This window comes from Manis javanica, chromosome 2 (genome assembly GCF_040802235.1).
Source record: "Manis javanica isolate MJ-LG chromosome 2, MJ_LKY, whole genome shotgun sequence".
NCBI lineage: Eukaryota > Metazoa > Chordata > Mammalia > Pholidota > Manidae > Manis > Manis javanica.
The window spans coordinates 210,254,367-210,267,940 of NC_133157.1; the positions used below are offsets into that span (position 1 = coordinate 210,254,367).

The following is a 13,574-nucleotide window of genomic DNA, read 5'->3' on the forward strand; positions in this document are numbered from 1 at the left end:
GGAGAAACCTAATGAAGGAAGTGAAAGACCTTTGCACTGAAAACTACAAGACATTTAAGAAAAAGAAGATACTAATAAATGGAAATAACATCCCTTGCTCATGGATAGGAAGAATTAATATTGTCAAAATGACCATCCTGCCTGAACCAATCTACCGATTCAGTGCAATCCCTATCAAAATGCCAACAGCATTTTTCAGTGAACTAGATCAAATAGTTCTAAAATTCATATGGAATCACGGAAGACCCCAAATAGCCAAAGCAATCATGAGAAGGAAGAATAAAGCAGGGGGTGGATTATCCTCCCCAACTTCAACCTCTACTGCAAAGGTAATTTGGTACTGGCACAAGAAAAGACCCAAAGACCAATAGAACAGGCTAGGGATCCCAGATATAAACCCAAGCAAATGTGTTTAATTAATATACAATAATGGAGCCATGGTCATATAATGGGGAAATGGCAGTGTCTTCAACAACTGGTGTTGGCAAAACTGGACCGCTACATGCAAGAGAATGAAATTGGATTATTGTCTAACCCCATACACAAAAGTAAACTTGAAATGGATCAAAGACCTGAATGTAAGTCATGAAACCATAAAACTCTTAGAAGATAACATATGCAAAATCTCTTGAATATAAACATGAGCAACTTTTTCCTGGATGCATCTCCTTGGGCAAGGGAAACAAAAGCAAAAATGAACAAATGGGACTACATCAAGCTTCTGTACAGCAAAAGACACCATCAGCAGAACAAAAAGGCATCCTACAGTATAGGAGACTATATTTGTAAACAACATATCCGGCAAGTGATTAACATTCAAAATATGTAAAGCGTTCACATGCCTCAACACCCAAAAAGCAAATAACCCAATTAAAAAATAGTCACAGGATATGAACAGACGCTTCTCCAAAGAAGAAATTCAGATGGCCAAGAGGCACTTGAAAAGATGTTCCATATCACTAATTATCAGGGAAATGCAAATTAAAAGCACAATGAGATATCACCTCATACCATTTAGCATGGCCAACATCGAAAAGACTAGGAACAACAGATGGTGGCTAGAATGCAGAGGAAGGGGATCCCTCCTACACTGCCAGTGGAAATGTAAACTAGTTCAACCATTGTGGATAGCTATATGGAGGTTCCTCAAAAAACTAAAAATAGAAATTCCATTTGACCCGCGAATTCCACTCCTAGGAATTTACCCAGAGAAAAAAGTTGTGAGATATAAGAAGACATATACACCCTATGTTTATCACAGCACTATTTACAATAGTCAAGATATGGAAGCAACGTAAGTTTCCATCAGTAGATGGATGGATAAAGAAGAAGTGGTACATATGCACAATGGAATACTATTCAGCCATAAGAAAGAAACAAATCCTACCATTTGCAGCAACATGGATGTAGCTAGACAGTATTATGCTCAGTGAAATAAGTTAGGGAGAGAAACACAAGTACCAAATTATTTCTCATATTTGTGGAGTATAACAATGAAGCAAAACTGAAGGAACAAAGCAGCAGACTCACAAACTCCAAGAAGGGGAGGGGTGCGGGAGGACGGTTGAGGAGGGAGGGAGAAGGGCATTGAGGGCTATTACGATCAGTATACATGGTGTGGGGGTGATCATGGGGAAGACAGTGTCGCACAGAAAAGACATGTAGTGATGTGGCATCTTACAACACCGATGGGCAGTGACTGCAATGGGGTATGGGGGGAACTCAATGATATATGTGGATGAATGTAGTAATCACATTATTTTTCATTTGAAACCGTCATAAGAGTGTATATCAGTGAAAGCTTAATGAAAAATAAAGTCATTAAGTATTCTGTTCTAGGCCTTGGGTACTTTGGTTATCTGAGAAGTTTGATAAATCAGTTAGTAGGTGATTTAGGTGTCAAAAAACATTCATCATTCTCTATGTACTTTTTGGAAACCTTAAATTTTTAGTAGCATTTTTATATCAGAAGAATTGAAGAGTACTGTTATATACAGAGAATGTTAAATTAAGAGGAATTAAGAGGGTTTCAGATTCAGATTTAACCCATTTGTTTACTACAAATAAGTATCATTCTACTGTATGATAAAGGTGCATTTTTTAGGAGTCTTTTGTGAAAACTGGTTTCTAATTTCCCAGGTATCCCATTAGTTTCAACTTATTTTGATAATCACAGTTGTCAAATAAAATGTAAACTTCTCAGTAAATTTACACCATATCTTAAAATATGTCTGGCTAGTCTGCCCTGGGCATTTATAGCTCAAAAAAAAGAAGAATCACTCTCTCACAGGAACAGAGAATTTAGCAAAATAATTTCTGTTGTAAATGAATATTTGATTTTGAAATAATTTGGTGAAAGAATGTAGAAATATTTAGAATCCTGTTTGGTGTTGTACTTTCTTGAATACTTTGTAAAGAGGTAGATACTAACATTTTTGGGAAAGGAATTCATGAAACAGGATGTACAATGTGATTTTAGATTTGTTTTATATATTTATATCAATATCTATACATGCCTAGAGAAAAATAGGAAGGGTATGCACCAAAATGTTTATATTGGTTATATCTGGGTGGTAAAATCATGCAAGGTTTTTCTTCTTTGTGTTTTTCTGTATTTCCTAAATGTTCTACAATGGATATGTATATTTCACCCTCGAATAACATAGGGTTGAACTGCACAGGCCCATTTATACACATTTTTTTTCAATAAAGGTCTTGGAAAATGTTTTGGGAGACAGTTTAAAAGATCATTTTCTTTTTTCTAGCTTTCCTTATTATAGAATACAGTATAGAATTTATACAACATACAGAATATGTGTGAATATCTGTTCATGTTGTTAGTAAGGCTGCCAGTCAGCAGTATGCTTTTAATAGTTAAGTTTTTGGGGAATGAAAAGTTATAGGAGGATTTTTTTTTACTCTGTTGGGAGTCAGCACCCCTAATCCCCACATTGTTTAAGGGTCAACTATTGCATGTATCATCAGAAATAAAATAATAATATACAAGTATTTAATATTTAACATTATTTAAGATACAAATTAAAAGTCAGGGTTTAATTTGAAGATGAACATATTACATTGTTTAATACACAAGTCAAGCTAGATAAAAGGTCATAACTTAATTACATTAGTTTTGTTTTATTAGTGGGGTGGGTCGGGCAGCATACTCCACTTAACTGGGGGAAATAAGGTGGAAACACTGAGCATGTAAAAGATCAGCATTTTAAAGATGAGTTCCATTTTAGTGGTTCTCTGAAATTCAAATCATAAGGATGCTGAGTAACACTTGTTAATAATTTATTGGATATTCTTGTTTTGGTAATGATTATATTGATTTTATATTCTTAGGTGGGAGGAAATATCCTTGCTAATGTGTATTAAACTGCTGCTTTGAAGCTTATCTAGTTAGCTAATTTGATCCATTTAAAAATTTTCCTATAGGCTAAAGTGATGTCCAACGAGGCGAAAAAATTTCAGCAACGTATTCAGGCTGAGCAGAAGAAAGAACTGAATAGCCTTTTGAAGACCCAGAAGAGAGAATACAAACTTCGAAAGGAACAGCTTAAGGAGGTATTTACTTTATAAAAATTTTCAAGCCACTTACCTGCTTACTGGTTATATCCAATATTGATCTACTCATAGAACCATTAAGATAAAATTTTCTTTTTTTGTGGCCACCAACAATATATCAGTTTAAGTGAGGATATTGATTATAACCTATTACTTTTCAATGGCTGAGATCCTCAGTTGAGTGGGATCTAAAAAGTGATCTCTTGAAAATGTGAATTATTTTATAAAGCTATTATTTAGTAGCTTTCTTAAGTAATTGAGTCACTGGAAATAAAAATATTTTAGCTGTGAAAAAGAGCCATACATCTCTTCCTTTAAAAGTAAATCATACGTTCTTACTTTGGGCTCAGATTACAATAATTTGTTCTTATTCTGATTTTAACACAGAAGAAGGATAAGAGGCATTTCTTCTCATCCCATTTTCTTTAATACGAAAGCATGCTAATTATGTCTTTATGGCTACAGGATTTCATGTGTGTTTGCCCTTTATGTGCTGCTTTCTTGAACTTATTTTTATCGCAGATCTAGTCTAACTGTGAGGAAAGCCATGTTGTCCTAAGGCAATTTCTGAAAGGGGATTATTATTCAGGATAGTGGTCAGGACAGGAAAATGATATGTGTCAACTACAGCATATTTATTATCTTGCAGAGAATATAAATCAGCCATCTTTTGTAGGTATAAGATGATTTTTCAGAGACTATTGACCTTATGGTTCTTCACCTATTATTCAAGAAAGAAACCAATTCTTTATTACTTTTGTGGATAAGATACTCAAACACATAAATATAAAAAGCACATGAACTTGTAGTTCTCAACTGAAGGATGTCAATGAGAAGACAGAGAGAATACAGGCATATACACAAAGAATCATTTGACTATGTTTTCCAAAATCTTTTGCCAAGAAAATTCCCCACCCACCAAGACTTCCCCAGTTTACACCCTCTTTTACAGACTGATGGACTGAAATTTTTAGTCCATGTAATTAATTATTAGCACACAGATAAATTAATCTAGATAAAATAACCATAATCTCTTTGGTATAGTGCTTTTACGTGTGTAGGAACTTGACCTATATTTAGACAAATAAGTCTTATTAAGAACATTGGTGGCACAAAGCCTTGTTATATATACCCTGCTGAGTGAGGTTCATTGATAAGATTTTTCTAAGTTTGAAGAATATAACCTGCTATGTATTCCCATTACTGTAATCTAAAAGCTAAACTCAATACTAGAACATGGGATTTGAAAAGATGGTAAATAGGATTCCCAACTGTAAATAAATATCCAACAAAATGCAGTTCTATAGTTGCTTCCTAGTGAAACCAGGTTTTAGTTTTATAAATGAATATGTTGTTTTAGATAATCCTTTAAGCATATAATTCATAGTCTAACTAATAAGTCCATTTTCTTTTAGAAGGTAGTTTTGTGTCTGCGTATGTCTGTGTGTGTGTGTGTGTTCATTTAGAATGATTATTATCAGTGTAGAGGAAGGGACATACTATAGTCCTGTGGGTGGGAAATTTCCTTGGCAAAAGATTTTGAAAAACATAGCCAAGTGATTCTGTATATGCCTGTATTATCCCTGTCTTCTCATTGACATCCTTAAGTTGAGAACTACAAACTTATGTGTTTTTTATTTTTATGTGCTTGAATATCTTATCAATGAAAGTAATGAATAATTGGTTTCTTTCTTGAACAACAGATGAAGAACCATAGGTTAACAGTCTCTAAAAATAATCATCTTAGACCTGGGAAAGATGGCTGATTTATATTCTCTGCAAGGTTCATGCATTTTAGGTTGAAATATACTAGTATTAATTAACATCCTCGGGTTTGCATCATTGAATGTATTGTCAATATTCTCATCTTGTCCAGTATAAATACATTCTTTTTAGGTAGTTTGTGAGATGATATTTGAAATGCTGTAGAAAAACATTGGTCTTGCCTTTTTCAGTGGTTATAGTGCTGAATCTATTCTAAAAGGTCTCTGTTTTCCTTTTGTTTTGTTGATTTTTCCATTTAATTTCTGGTCTTTTATACTGAACCCATCCTTAACTTTGCCAAAAACTTAGTATTTCTATTGTTGAAACCAAGAAGTGAGCCATAACTATATTTTAACCTTAATTTTAATTCATGTGTGATTTTAACTTGAAAGCACTGTCTTATTCCCCTTTTTGGAGGGCTTTAAAGAAAGATGTTTTACTTCATTCACCAATCATTGTGTGCTTTCAAAGCTACGAGCCATCCTAAATATAGCCGTGCAAAGCTAAAAAGTATGCGTGTTTTCTAGTGTATGTTTTCTCTTTTCTTGTCGTACTTCATGGATAACTCCAGAAACAGAAAAATACTACCTACCTCCTTTAAGGTCATTGCCCTGCCTGCCCATGAGAGAGGGCACAAATTAAGTACTTTTACTGAAGATTACCAGCTAGCAAATAGTATATTCATGTAGTTAATTTTTATGTATTTTGAACTCAGTTGTTTTTTATCTTGCCAGGAGCTGAATGAAAACAAGAGCACCCCAAGAAAAGAAAAACAGGAATGGCTTTCAAAGCAGAAAGAGAACATACAGCATTTCCAAGAAGAGGAAAAGACCAATCTTCTTCAGCATCAGAGACGGTACCTAGAGCTGCAATGCCGTCGCTTCAAAAGAAAGCTGTTACTCGGGTGCCATAACTTGGAGCAGGACCTTGTCAGGGAGGTATGTGTAAATGGTGTGAAATCAGAATCTTCCTGAAAATATGTCAGTCACATCCCACCCTCAGGGCCTTAGAGCGCCTCTGCTTGCCTTTGCCTAAGTCCTTCTTCCCTGAAACCCAACCCATATGGTTCACCTTCCCCCTCACTTCATATCTCCTCAATTCTGATCTCCAAATCCTCCTCCCTTCTTTAAATATTCTTGCACTCCTCTCTCTCTCTCTCTCTCTCTCTCTCACACACACACACACACACACCACACACATACACATGTACGTGCACACACTTTTTATGGGGATCTCTCTCTCCCCAAGTAGAATGGAAATTAGATGAAGTCCCAGGTTCTGTTCAGGGCTTTTATATCCAGTGGCTAGATATATCCAGGCCTTGTAGCTAGTGGCTGGCCCATAATAGGTATTCAATAAATATGTATTAAGTAAATATATAATAAATATTAATTCCATGAAAGAACTGTTAATTTTTAAATATGAGAAAATTAATTGGATAACTTATGCCTTTTCATCTGAAATGGGTGCCATGAAGGTATATACTACCATTTAACATAATTGTATAATCATGAAATTATTCATTGGGAATATGTAGAAACTTATGCCAATGAAAACAACAGTTCTCATTATCAAGTATACCTATGAGCATAGATCAATTTATTTCCAAGAGTGGCTTAAAATAAACTTCAAGTATAACATAATTATTCAAATTCACTAATAATTAAAGAAATTCAAATGAAAACAATTGCATCAATTAGATAAGATCGGTCTAAAAACTTGGTAAGTCCTAGTAGTGGCATGGTAAAGTGGTCAATGCCGGTAAGAATATAAATTGACACTGCCATTTTGGAGCATAATTCAGCAGCTTTAACCATTTAATTTGCATGTATCTTCTACCCATCGAATCCGCTTCTAGAATTCTATCCTAAAGAAATAGTAACATAATTATATGGTGCATTATGTGTAGATGTTTATTGAAAATTTGTCATAAAACAAGAAATAGAAAAACTATGGCATCAGAAAGCACAAGCTTCCTATAAAAAATTTTTTAAAAATCTGTATTTGTCCATTATATTTTTAGGTAAAGAAAGCATATTATATGCCTATAATATATATTGTTATACAATTTTAAAACTGTATGTTTTTGTGTAATAGTTGTGTCACGATAAGCGTGGGGATGCTTGGGAAACATGCACCAAATGTTGGCCCCTGGAGAAGGGGCAGCAGAGGCAAAGGGGGTACGTCTGACTTCCTTCTACATAGAAAAAGAGAGAGAATGTGTGTATGTGTGTGTGTTGTACATTTAATCTTTTAAACTGGAAAAAATTGTAGTAACATTTATTGATCATGAGGTAGGTATTCTGAGAGCTTTCCACTTATGAACTCATTTCACTCTCACGTTAATTTTATGAAACAGCTATGTTATGGTCTCCATTTGAGAAGTAATGAAATGGCAGCACAGAGAGTTTAAGTAATTAACCCAAGGACTCACTGCTTGTCAGTAGCAGAGCCAGGATTCAGAAAGCAGGCAGCCTAGCCCTAGAGTCTTGTGTTCTTAACCACTGCACTATACTGGGTATACTGCATGTAATAGAATTGAATGTATACTCTGAAGAAATTCAAAGGATGACTTAGAAATCCTGTTCAATACAAAATTAGGAAACATAAAATGATGGAAAGAGAGTACAAAGGACATTAAGTCTCTTGGGACAGATTTGATATGTCTTAAGCTTATTGCTAAAAGCAGTATAAATAGTAAATGAACAGATAAGGCAATTGTACTACTAATTGCCCATTTTCTACAGTTCCAGTAATTAAAGTCTAATATTCACTGTGCAGCCATTATTAAATCAGAGGATTACATCAATATATCCTGGTTATTCTGTTTCTTAGGATTTTTTTTCTCCTGGCATTGTACATCAGCAAATTACACCTTTGTCTTTTTTTATGGATTAGGAATTAAATAAAAGAAAGGCTCACAAGGACTTAGAGCATGCAATGCTGCTGCGACAGCATGAGTCCATGAAAGAACTGGAGTTCCGCCACCTCAACACAGTGCAGAAGATGCGCTGTGAATTGATGAGTCTGCAGCATCAAACCGAGCTCACTGACCAGCTGGAGCGTAATAAACGGAGAGAGCGAGAACTGAGGCGGAAGCATGTCATGCAGGTTCGACAGCAGCCTCAGAGTCTGAAGGTACATTTAGCCTAAGCTTCTTGGCAAAGGAGAACAGATAAAAGGCATCATGTAACCAGTAAAAGTCTAAGCCAGATGCCTGTCATCAAGAAATTAAATAAGCTTTTTTCTTTTCATTTTTAGCATGTTTGGTTAGTGTTGGTGTAGAGGGTCTATGGCTACAGACTTCTGCTTGTGTATTTCTCAGCAGAGTACCAAAAAATGGCCAGAACTTTTTAACTGTGGAAAGTGTCATGAATAAGATTCAAAATTCTCATTTTAAGTGTACTCAAGTGTCCAGTGTTGAAACTACAGTCTACATATCAACATACTAACCTGCTGGCTTCTCTCTGTTGTTCCAAGTTTTATAGTTTTGGAATCTTATTTCTCTGAATGTGATTTGTATCCAAAAGAGTCAGTAAGTTCTTAATTAGTACAGAAACCAGTGAATGAAAAATGCCTTTTTACCCCCTCTCCCTTCATTGTCAATACTCATCTTTAGAGGAATAGTGGAATTATCACACTGTTACTCCCATTCTTTCTGTGTTTGGTAACATAGGTAAGACCAGGGCATGTGTAGTTGGAGTGTATTTTTAATTAGTACATCAGAGTGAAGCAAGGTATTATATGCTGTCTTGTAGACAAATAAGGAAAGACAAGTGTTGGTGATATATAATATCAAAGGACTTTAAATTTTGTATTTGCTTTGATAGAGAAATATATTTATATGATGCCAAAGTGTATTTATTATAAAGTTAAAGGTTTCCCTCTCCTTGTTCTTTAGGCCACCTGGTCCAGCCCCCTCTACCAAAATCAACCAGAGTTAACAATTCCAAGGAATTTTCAAATTTTATAACTTGTAATGAATATGTGAAGTATAATCACATGAATCTTAATAAACAAAAAACCAAAATGACCCACTATATATGTTGTCACCCACAGTAGTACCTCAGTTAATCTGTACATGTCTGCACATTGTAAACTTGTGTTTACATCCAATAAAGCCCCGGTTCCACACTATCTTCTTTACCCCCTTTTCAAACTCTTTGACCATTTAACTATAAAACTATCAGGTAACAACACTTACCTGAATAACTCTCCTAAAGTGAAGTGAAATTCACTCACAGAAGTAATCTGTGTCCAAACCAGAAGCTAAACCACACCTAGTGGTGTCTCTGATTCCTATTCAACTCCATTCATACAAGTTGTCCTGAACAAAACACAGAACCAAAGCTAAGATTTGCCCTTTCCTTGTGAATCTAAGTCAAATTTTATACTTTGCTGTATCTTCAAAACAGCTAATGAACATTGTTTACAGAGTGGCTCGTACGTTGACTACCCTCATAACCGTCATTAGTTAATGCTTATCACAATCAGAATTCATAATGATTTTCCAGATTTACTTTGTCTTTGTAGTGGGTACATAGTAGGGTTTCCCACCAAAAGATATTTAAAGCATGTCTATAAAATGAATTACAGTTTTAAAGTGAGCAGCGCCCAGAAGTAAACCAACCTGAAAGCTTGTTTAGTTTTCTTTGGTCAGACCATAAATCTGATATGACTTCATTTCTCTGGGGCTTGGAAGAGGTTACTTGTTTGCGGTTTAACCCTCCCTTTTGGTTCCCTGCTGTGGCAGCCTTCTCAGTTTGAATGCTTGTAGACACTAGTCTGATTTTCACAGATACTGTTAAAAAATCGAGGGGAAAGATAACGTCTCACAATCGTAGTCAGACTTCAGATAGGAAGCGTCCCTCTCATGATACATAAGGTCAAGATTTTCCATAAAAGAGATTGTTCTGTTACTTTAGTCGGAAAGAAAATCACCATGTTCCTCTTAGTTGTATATATCTATATACTTGCACAATTTGAACAAAACAGACTATTTTTTTTAAATTAAGGTATCATTGATAAACAATCTTAAGAAGGTTTCACATGAACAACATTGTGGTTTCAACATTCATTCATACTATCCAGTCCCCCCCAACCCACTGCAGTCACTGTCCATCAGCATAGTAAGACACTATAGAGTCATTGCTGTCTTCTCCGTGCTGTGCTCCGTTCCCCGTGACCCCACTATATTGTGAGTGCTAATGATACTGCCCTTAATCCCCTTCTCCCTCCCTCCCCACCCATGTTCCCCAACCCCTTCCCTTTGGTAACCCTAGTCCCTTCTTGGAGAAAACAGACTCTATTTTAACATCATGTCATTTCATTTACATAAGTAATAGTTGTAACCTTTTTAGGTAAATTTGTACTTACTAAGTAGTAGTTCAACTTCAATAGCTGCAACTATTCCAACTTTCTCCAAGACTTTAAGGGGGATAGGAGGACTTCAGTTTGCACACTTAGGTAAGCTGACAGTATTTGTAGACATTGGGGCACCATTTCTGAGGAATAACTTGGGTAAACACCTATTGTTTATCTGCCATTTCTTCAGCTGCCATCAGGTGATGTTTTCTCAGTATTAAGTGATTAAGAAACAACTGGAACATGTTTATCCTGCTTTCACTTGAGTGAAACATTGAGGAATATAGTTTGTTCTTGGTATAAGTATTAATCTTGTCGAAAAAATTTTCCAGGGCATTCCTTTTTGTCATTAGCTAGTGATATGGAGTGACTATAGTTTTCTTGGCAATATATTTGAATATTTAAAAGGTTTTTAAAGAATGGAGGCTGTTACACAAAGTCAGAAGAGAATTCTAAATTTCATTGTTCCATTTCTGGCTAACTTGGAGGAATTTTATTAACCAAGGGCAGTATTTAAGAGCAGTGCTAAGAGTAACTAAACCAAGAGTTTGTCTTTCTTTCTAGACATTTCTTGACCCTTCACAGAATAAAGGCACATGACTATGACTTAGTACCTCAATTGGTGTAAAATGCAGAAAAGGATATATATTTGATTTTGTAGTAATGGAGCAAAGAGTGTGTACTAGTTCCCTGACAAGAGTGTTTGGTCATACATGCATTTGCAGACTTAGTCAACCATTCAATATCTGGCAGTATATATATTGAGGTAAATAATTTCAACTGTAGGTTCTGCCTTTGTGTAGCAAATGAGTGTTGTTACTTGTAGGCCTGATGGGTACACCTTATCAAATAGATCTCATCTTGCTAAGTTTTGTTCTATGAAACTTGAGTTCATAGAATAATTAACCTGTGATTTAAAGCCAGAGTTATTCTGTTTCTGAACTCAAATTATTTTATCTCAAAAATGTTTATGTAGTTCATGTCTGCTATCATTACCACAAGAAGGGTTGTCCCTTCCCTTGCCTTATAACTTTTCTTTGACCTTTGAAAGATTAGTTAGCTGACTTTCAGGTTTTTGTTCGTGGTGCTAAAGAGTAAACCCTAAGGAGAAGCAGACCCAAAACTTAGCCATCTTAACTGAGCAGTATGACCACAACATTAATGAAATGCTCTCCACTCGAGCTGTAAGTTTACTTTACTTAGGCAAAACAAATTTAGTGCCCCTTTCCTTCCACCGCCTGAATATAATCCTAACAATTGAAATATTAAGTTGGAAATGAAAACTCTGCTGCACCTTGGGAAATAGTGATGGTGGCCCATATTCTTCTTGTTCTCAGCATTGCTTGGAAATATGCATGATGCATATGTAATTCTCTTTGATACATTTGGACATGAGGCTCCACATAGGCTCTCTGCTGGTGCCTTGCAGACGTTCAGTACATATACCAACAGCGCATCAAGATTGGAGAAGCAACTTTGTTAAGCAGTGTTCAAAAAGTAGTACTTTACCGGGAATCCAGATGGTCACATTTGAGTGCAGCTACAAAATAGTTGCTATGTAAGTTTACAGACTTTTTCTTAATGGGCCAGATAGTAAATATTTTCGGAGGAAAAGTTGAGGTTATTATGTGGGTATTTACATAGCCATTTAAAATGTGACCATTTCAGAATGTAAAAAACCATTCCTAATTAGTGGACTATTGAAAAACAAAAACAAAAAATCAGGTAGCTGTTCAGATTTGGCCCATAAGCTGTGGCGTGCTTGTCCCTGTTGTGTAGTTATTTCCATTGGAGAGAAGAGATTCACAGTCTTATATCAATCAGATTCTATATTTTTCTTTAAAAAATAATGATTATTTAGGCATCATCCAAATAGCTTATGATAGCTTTATTCTTATAACGCCGTCATTGGTTGCTGTGTTTTCCTTTACCAGAGATGTTTACCCCAAGATGTAAAAGAGAACAGTTGTGCCCTATGGAAGAGTAGTCTGTCTTCACTTACACCTCCTCCTTTCCATAGGTCATGAGAAGGCAGCTCACAGGAGGATATATGTTTTCTTTCTCTCTTTCAGCGGCATTTGGATGAAGCACAGGAGGCAGCGTGCCAGGCTTTGAAAACGCAGCTGCAGCAGGAACTGGAGCTGTTGACTGAACTTCAGAGCAAGATCAAAATGCAGGCTGAGGCACAACACGCTCAAGAGCTTCGGGAGCTTGAAGAAAGGGTCTCCCTCCGCAAGGCACTCTTAAAACAACAGGTATACATAATAGAAAAAAGTAATTGTGCCAGTATTTGCTTTCATCAAAATCATTTCATAAATATATTTTCATGATGACAGAGGTGGCATTAGATTGTCTTGACAATACCATATTTCCTTAATTCTAGTTTTGGTAGTGTTTTCTTTTTCTTTAAAATTACTGATTCAGTAATGATCCTTAAAATTAATGAGTGTGATATATTAAAGGAATATACTTAAGTAGTAATTGCTAGAGGAATGATGTGGAGTTATGCGAAGACAGTTGAATTGTAAAAGGATAGCTCTGGCTCCGTCTTCCTCACTTCTTTGTGTACCTAGTTGTACCTAAAGAAATTGGAGAGAAACTTGGATAGTGAAGGAAAAAACTTTAGTAATTGCTTGAGAGAGACAAGGAAAAGGGATCAGAAATATACTTTATTCATTCATCCCTGGTCTGAAACTGTACAGATTGATGCATTACTAGAAAAGAGAAGGTAAAACCAGTTTTACACATATGAAGAGTCAGGTTGAAAATATTATTTCTAGATGTAGCTTTATTTATTTTACTTATTCTTTGTCATATATATTAGACCCTGAATCCCTAAATTCACTTCTGTCCTTTAAGGTACTGAGGCTGTATGT

At 35.5% G+C, this 13,574-nt stretch overlaps 2 protein-coding genes across 12 annotated transcripts in view; one reads left to right on the top strand and one right to left on the bottom strand.

The window, feature by feature from the left end:
- Nucleotides 1-13,574, top strand: part of LOC118969377 (serine/threonine-protein kinase TAO1-like) — a 207,906-nt gene that overhangs the window by 97,230 nt on the left and 97,102 nt on the right. For all 11 annotated transcript variants that reach the window (XM_073230102.1, XM_073230097.1, XM_073230101.1 and 8 more), the window contains 4 exons: nt 3,442-3,570; nt 6,069-6,272; nt 8,233-8,472; nt 12,771-12,953. In XM_073230102.1, the coding sequence (XP_073086203.1) occupies nt 3,442-3,570; nt 6,069-6,272; nt 8,233-8,472; nt 12,771-12,953 (756 nt within the window). The remainder of the gene's footprint in view (nt 1-3,441; nt 3,571-6,068; nt 6,273-8,232; nt 8,473-12,770; nt 12,954-13,574) is intronic.
- LOC118969305 (beta-1-syntrophin-like) overlaps nt 13,047-13,574 on the bottom strand; it is a 178,197-nt gene continuing 177,669 nt past the window's right edge. The window contains exon 4 of the mRNA XM_073230109.1: nt 13,047-13,277. Within this exon, the coding sequence (XP_073086210.1) occupies nt 13,155-13,277 (123 nt within the window). The 3' untranslated portion in view covers nt 13,047-13,154. The remainder of the gene's footprint in view (nt 13,278-13,574) is intronic.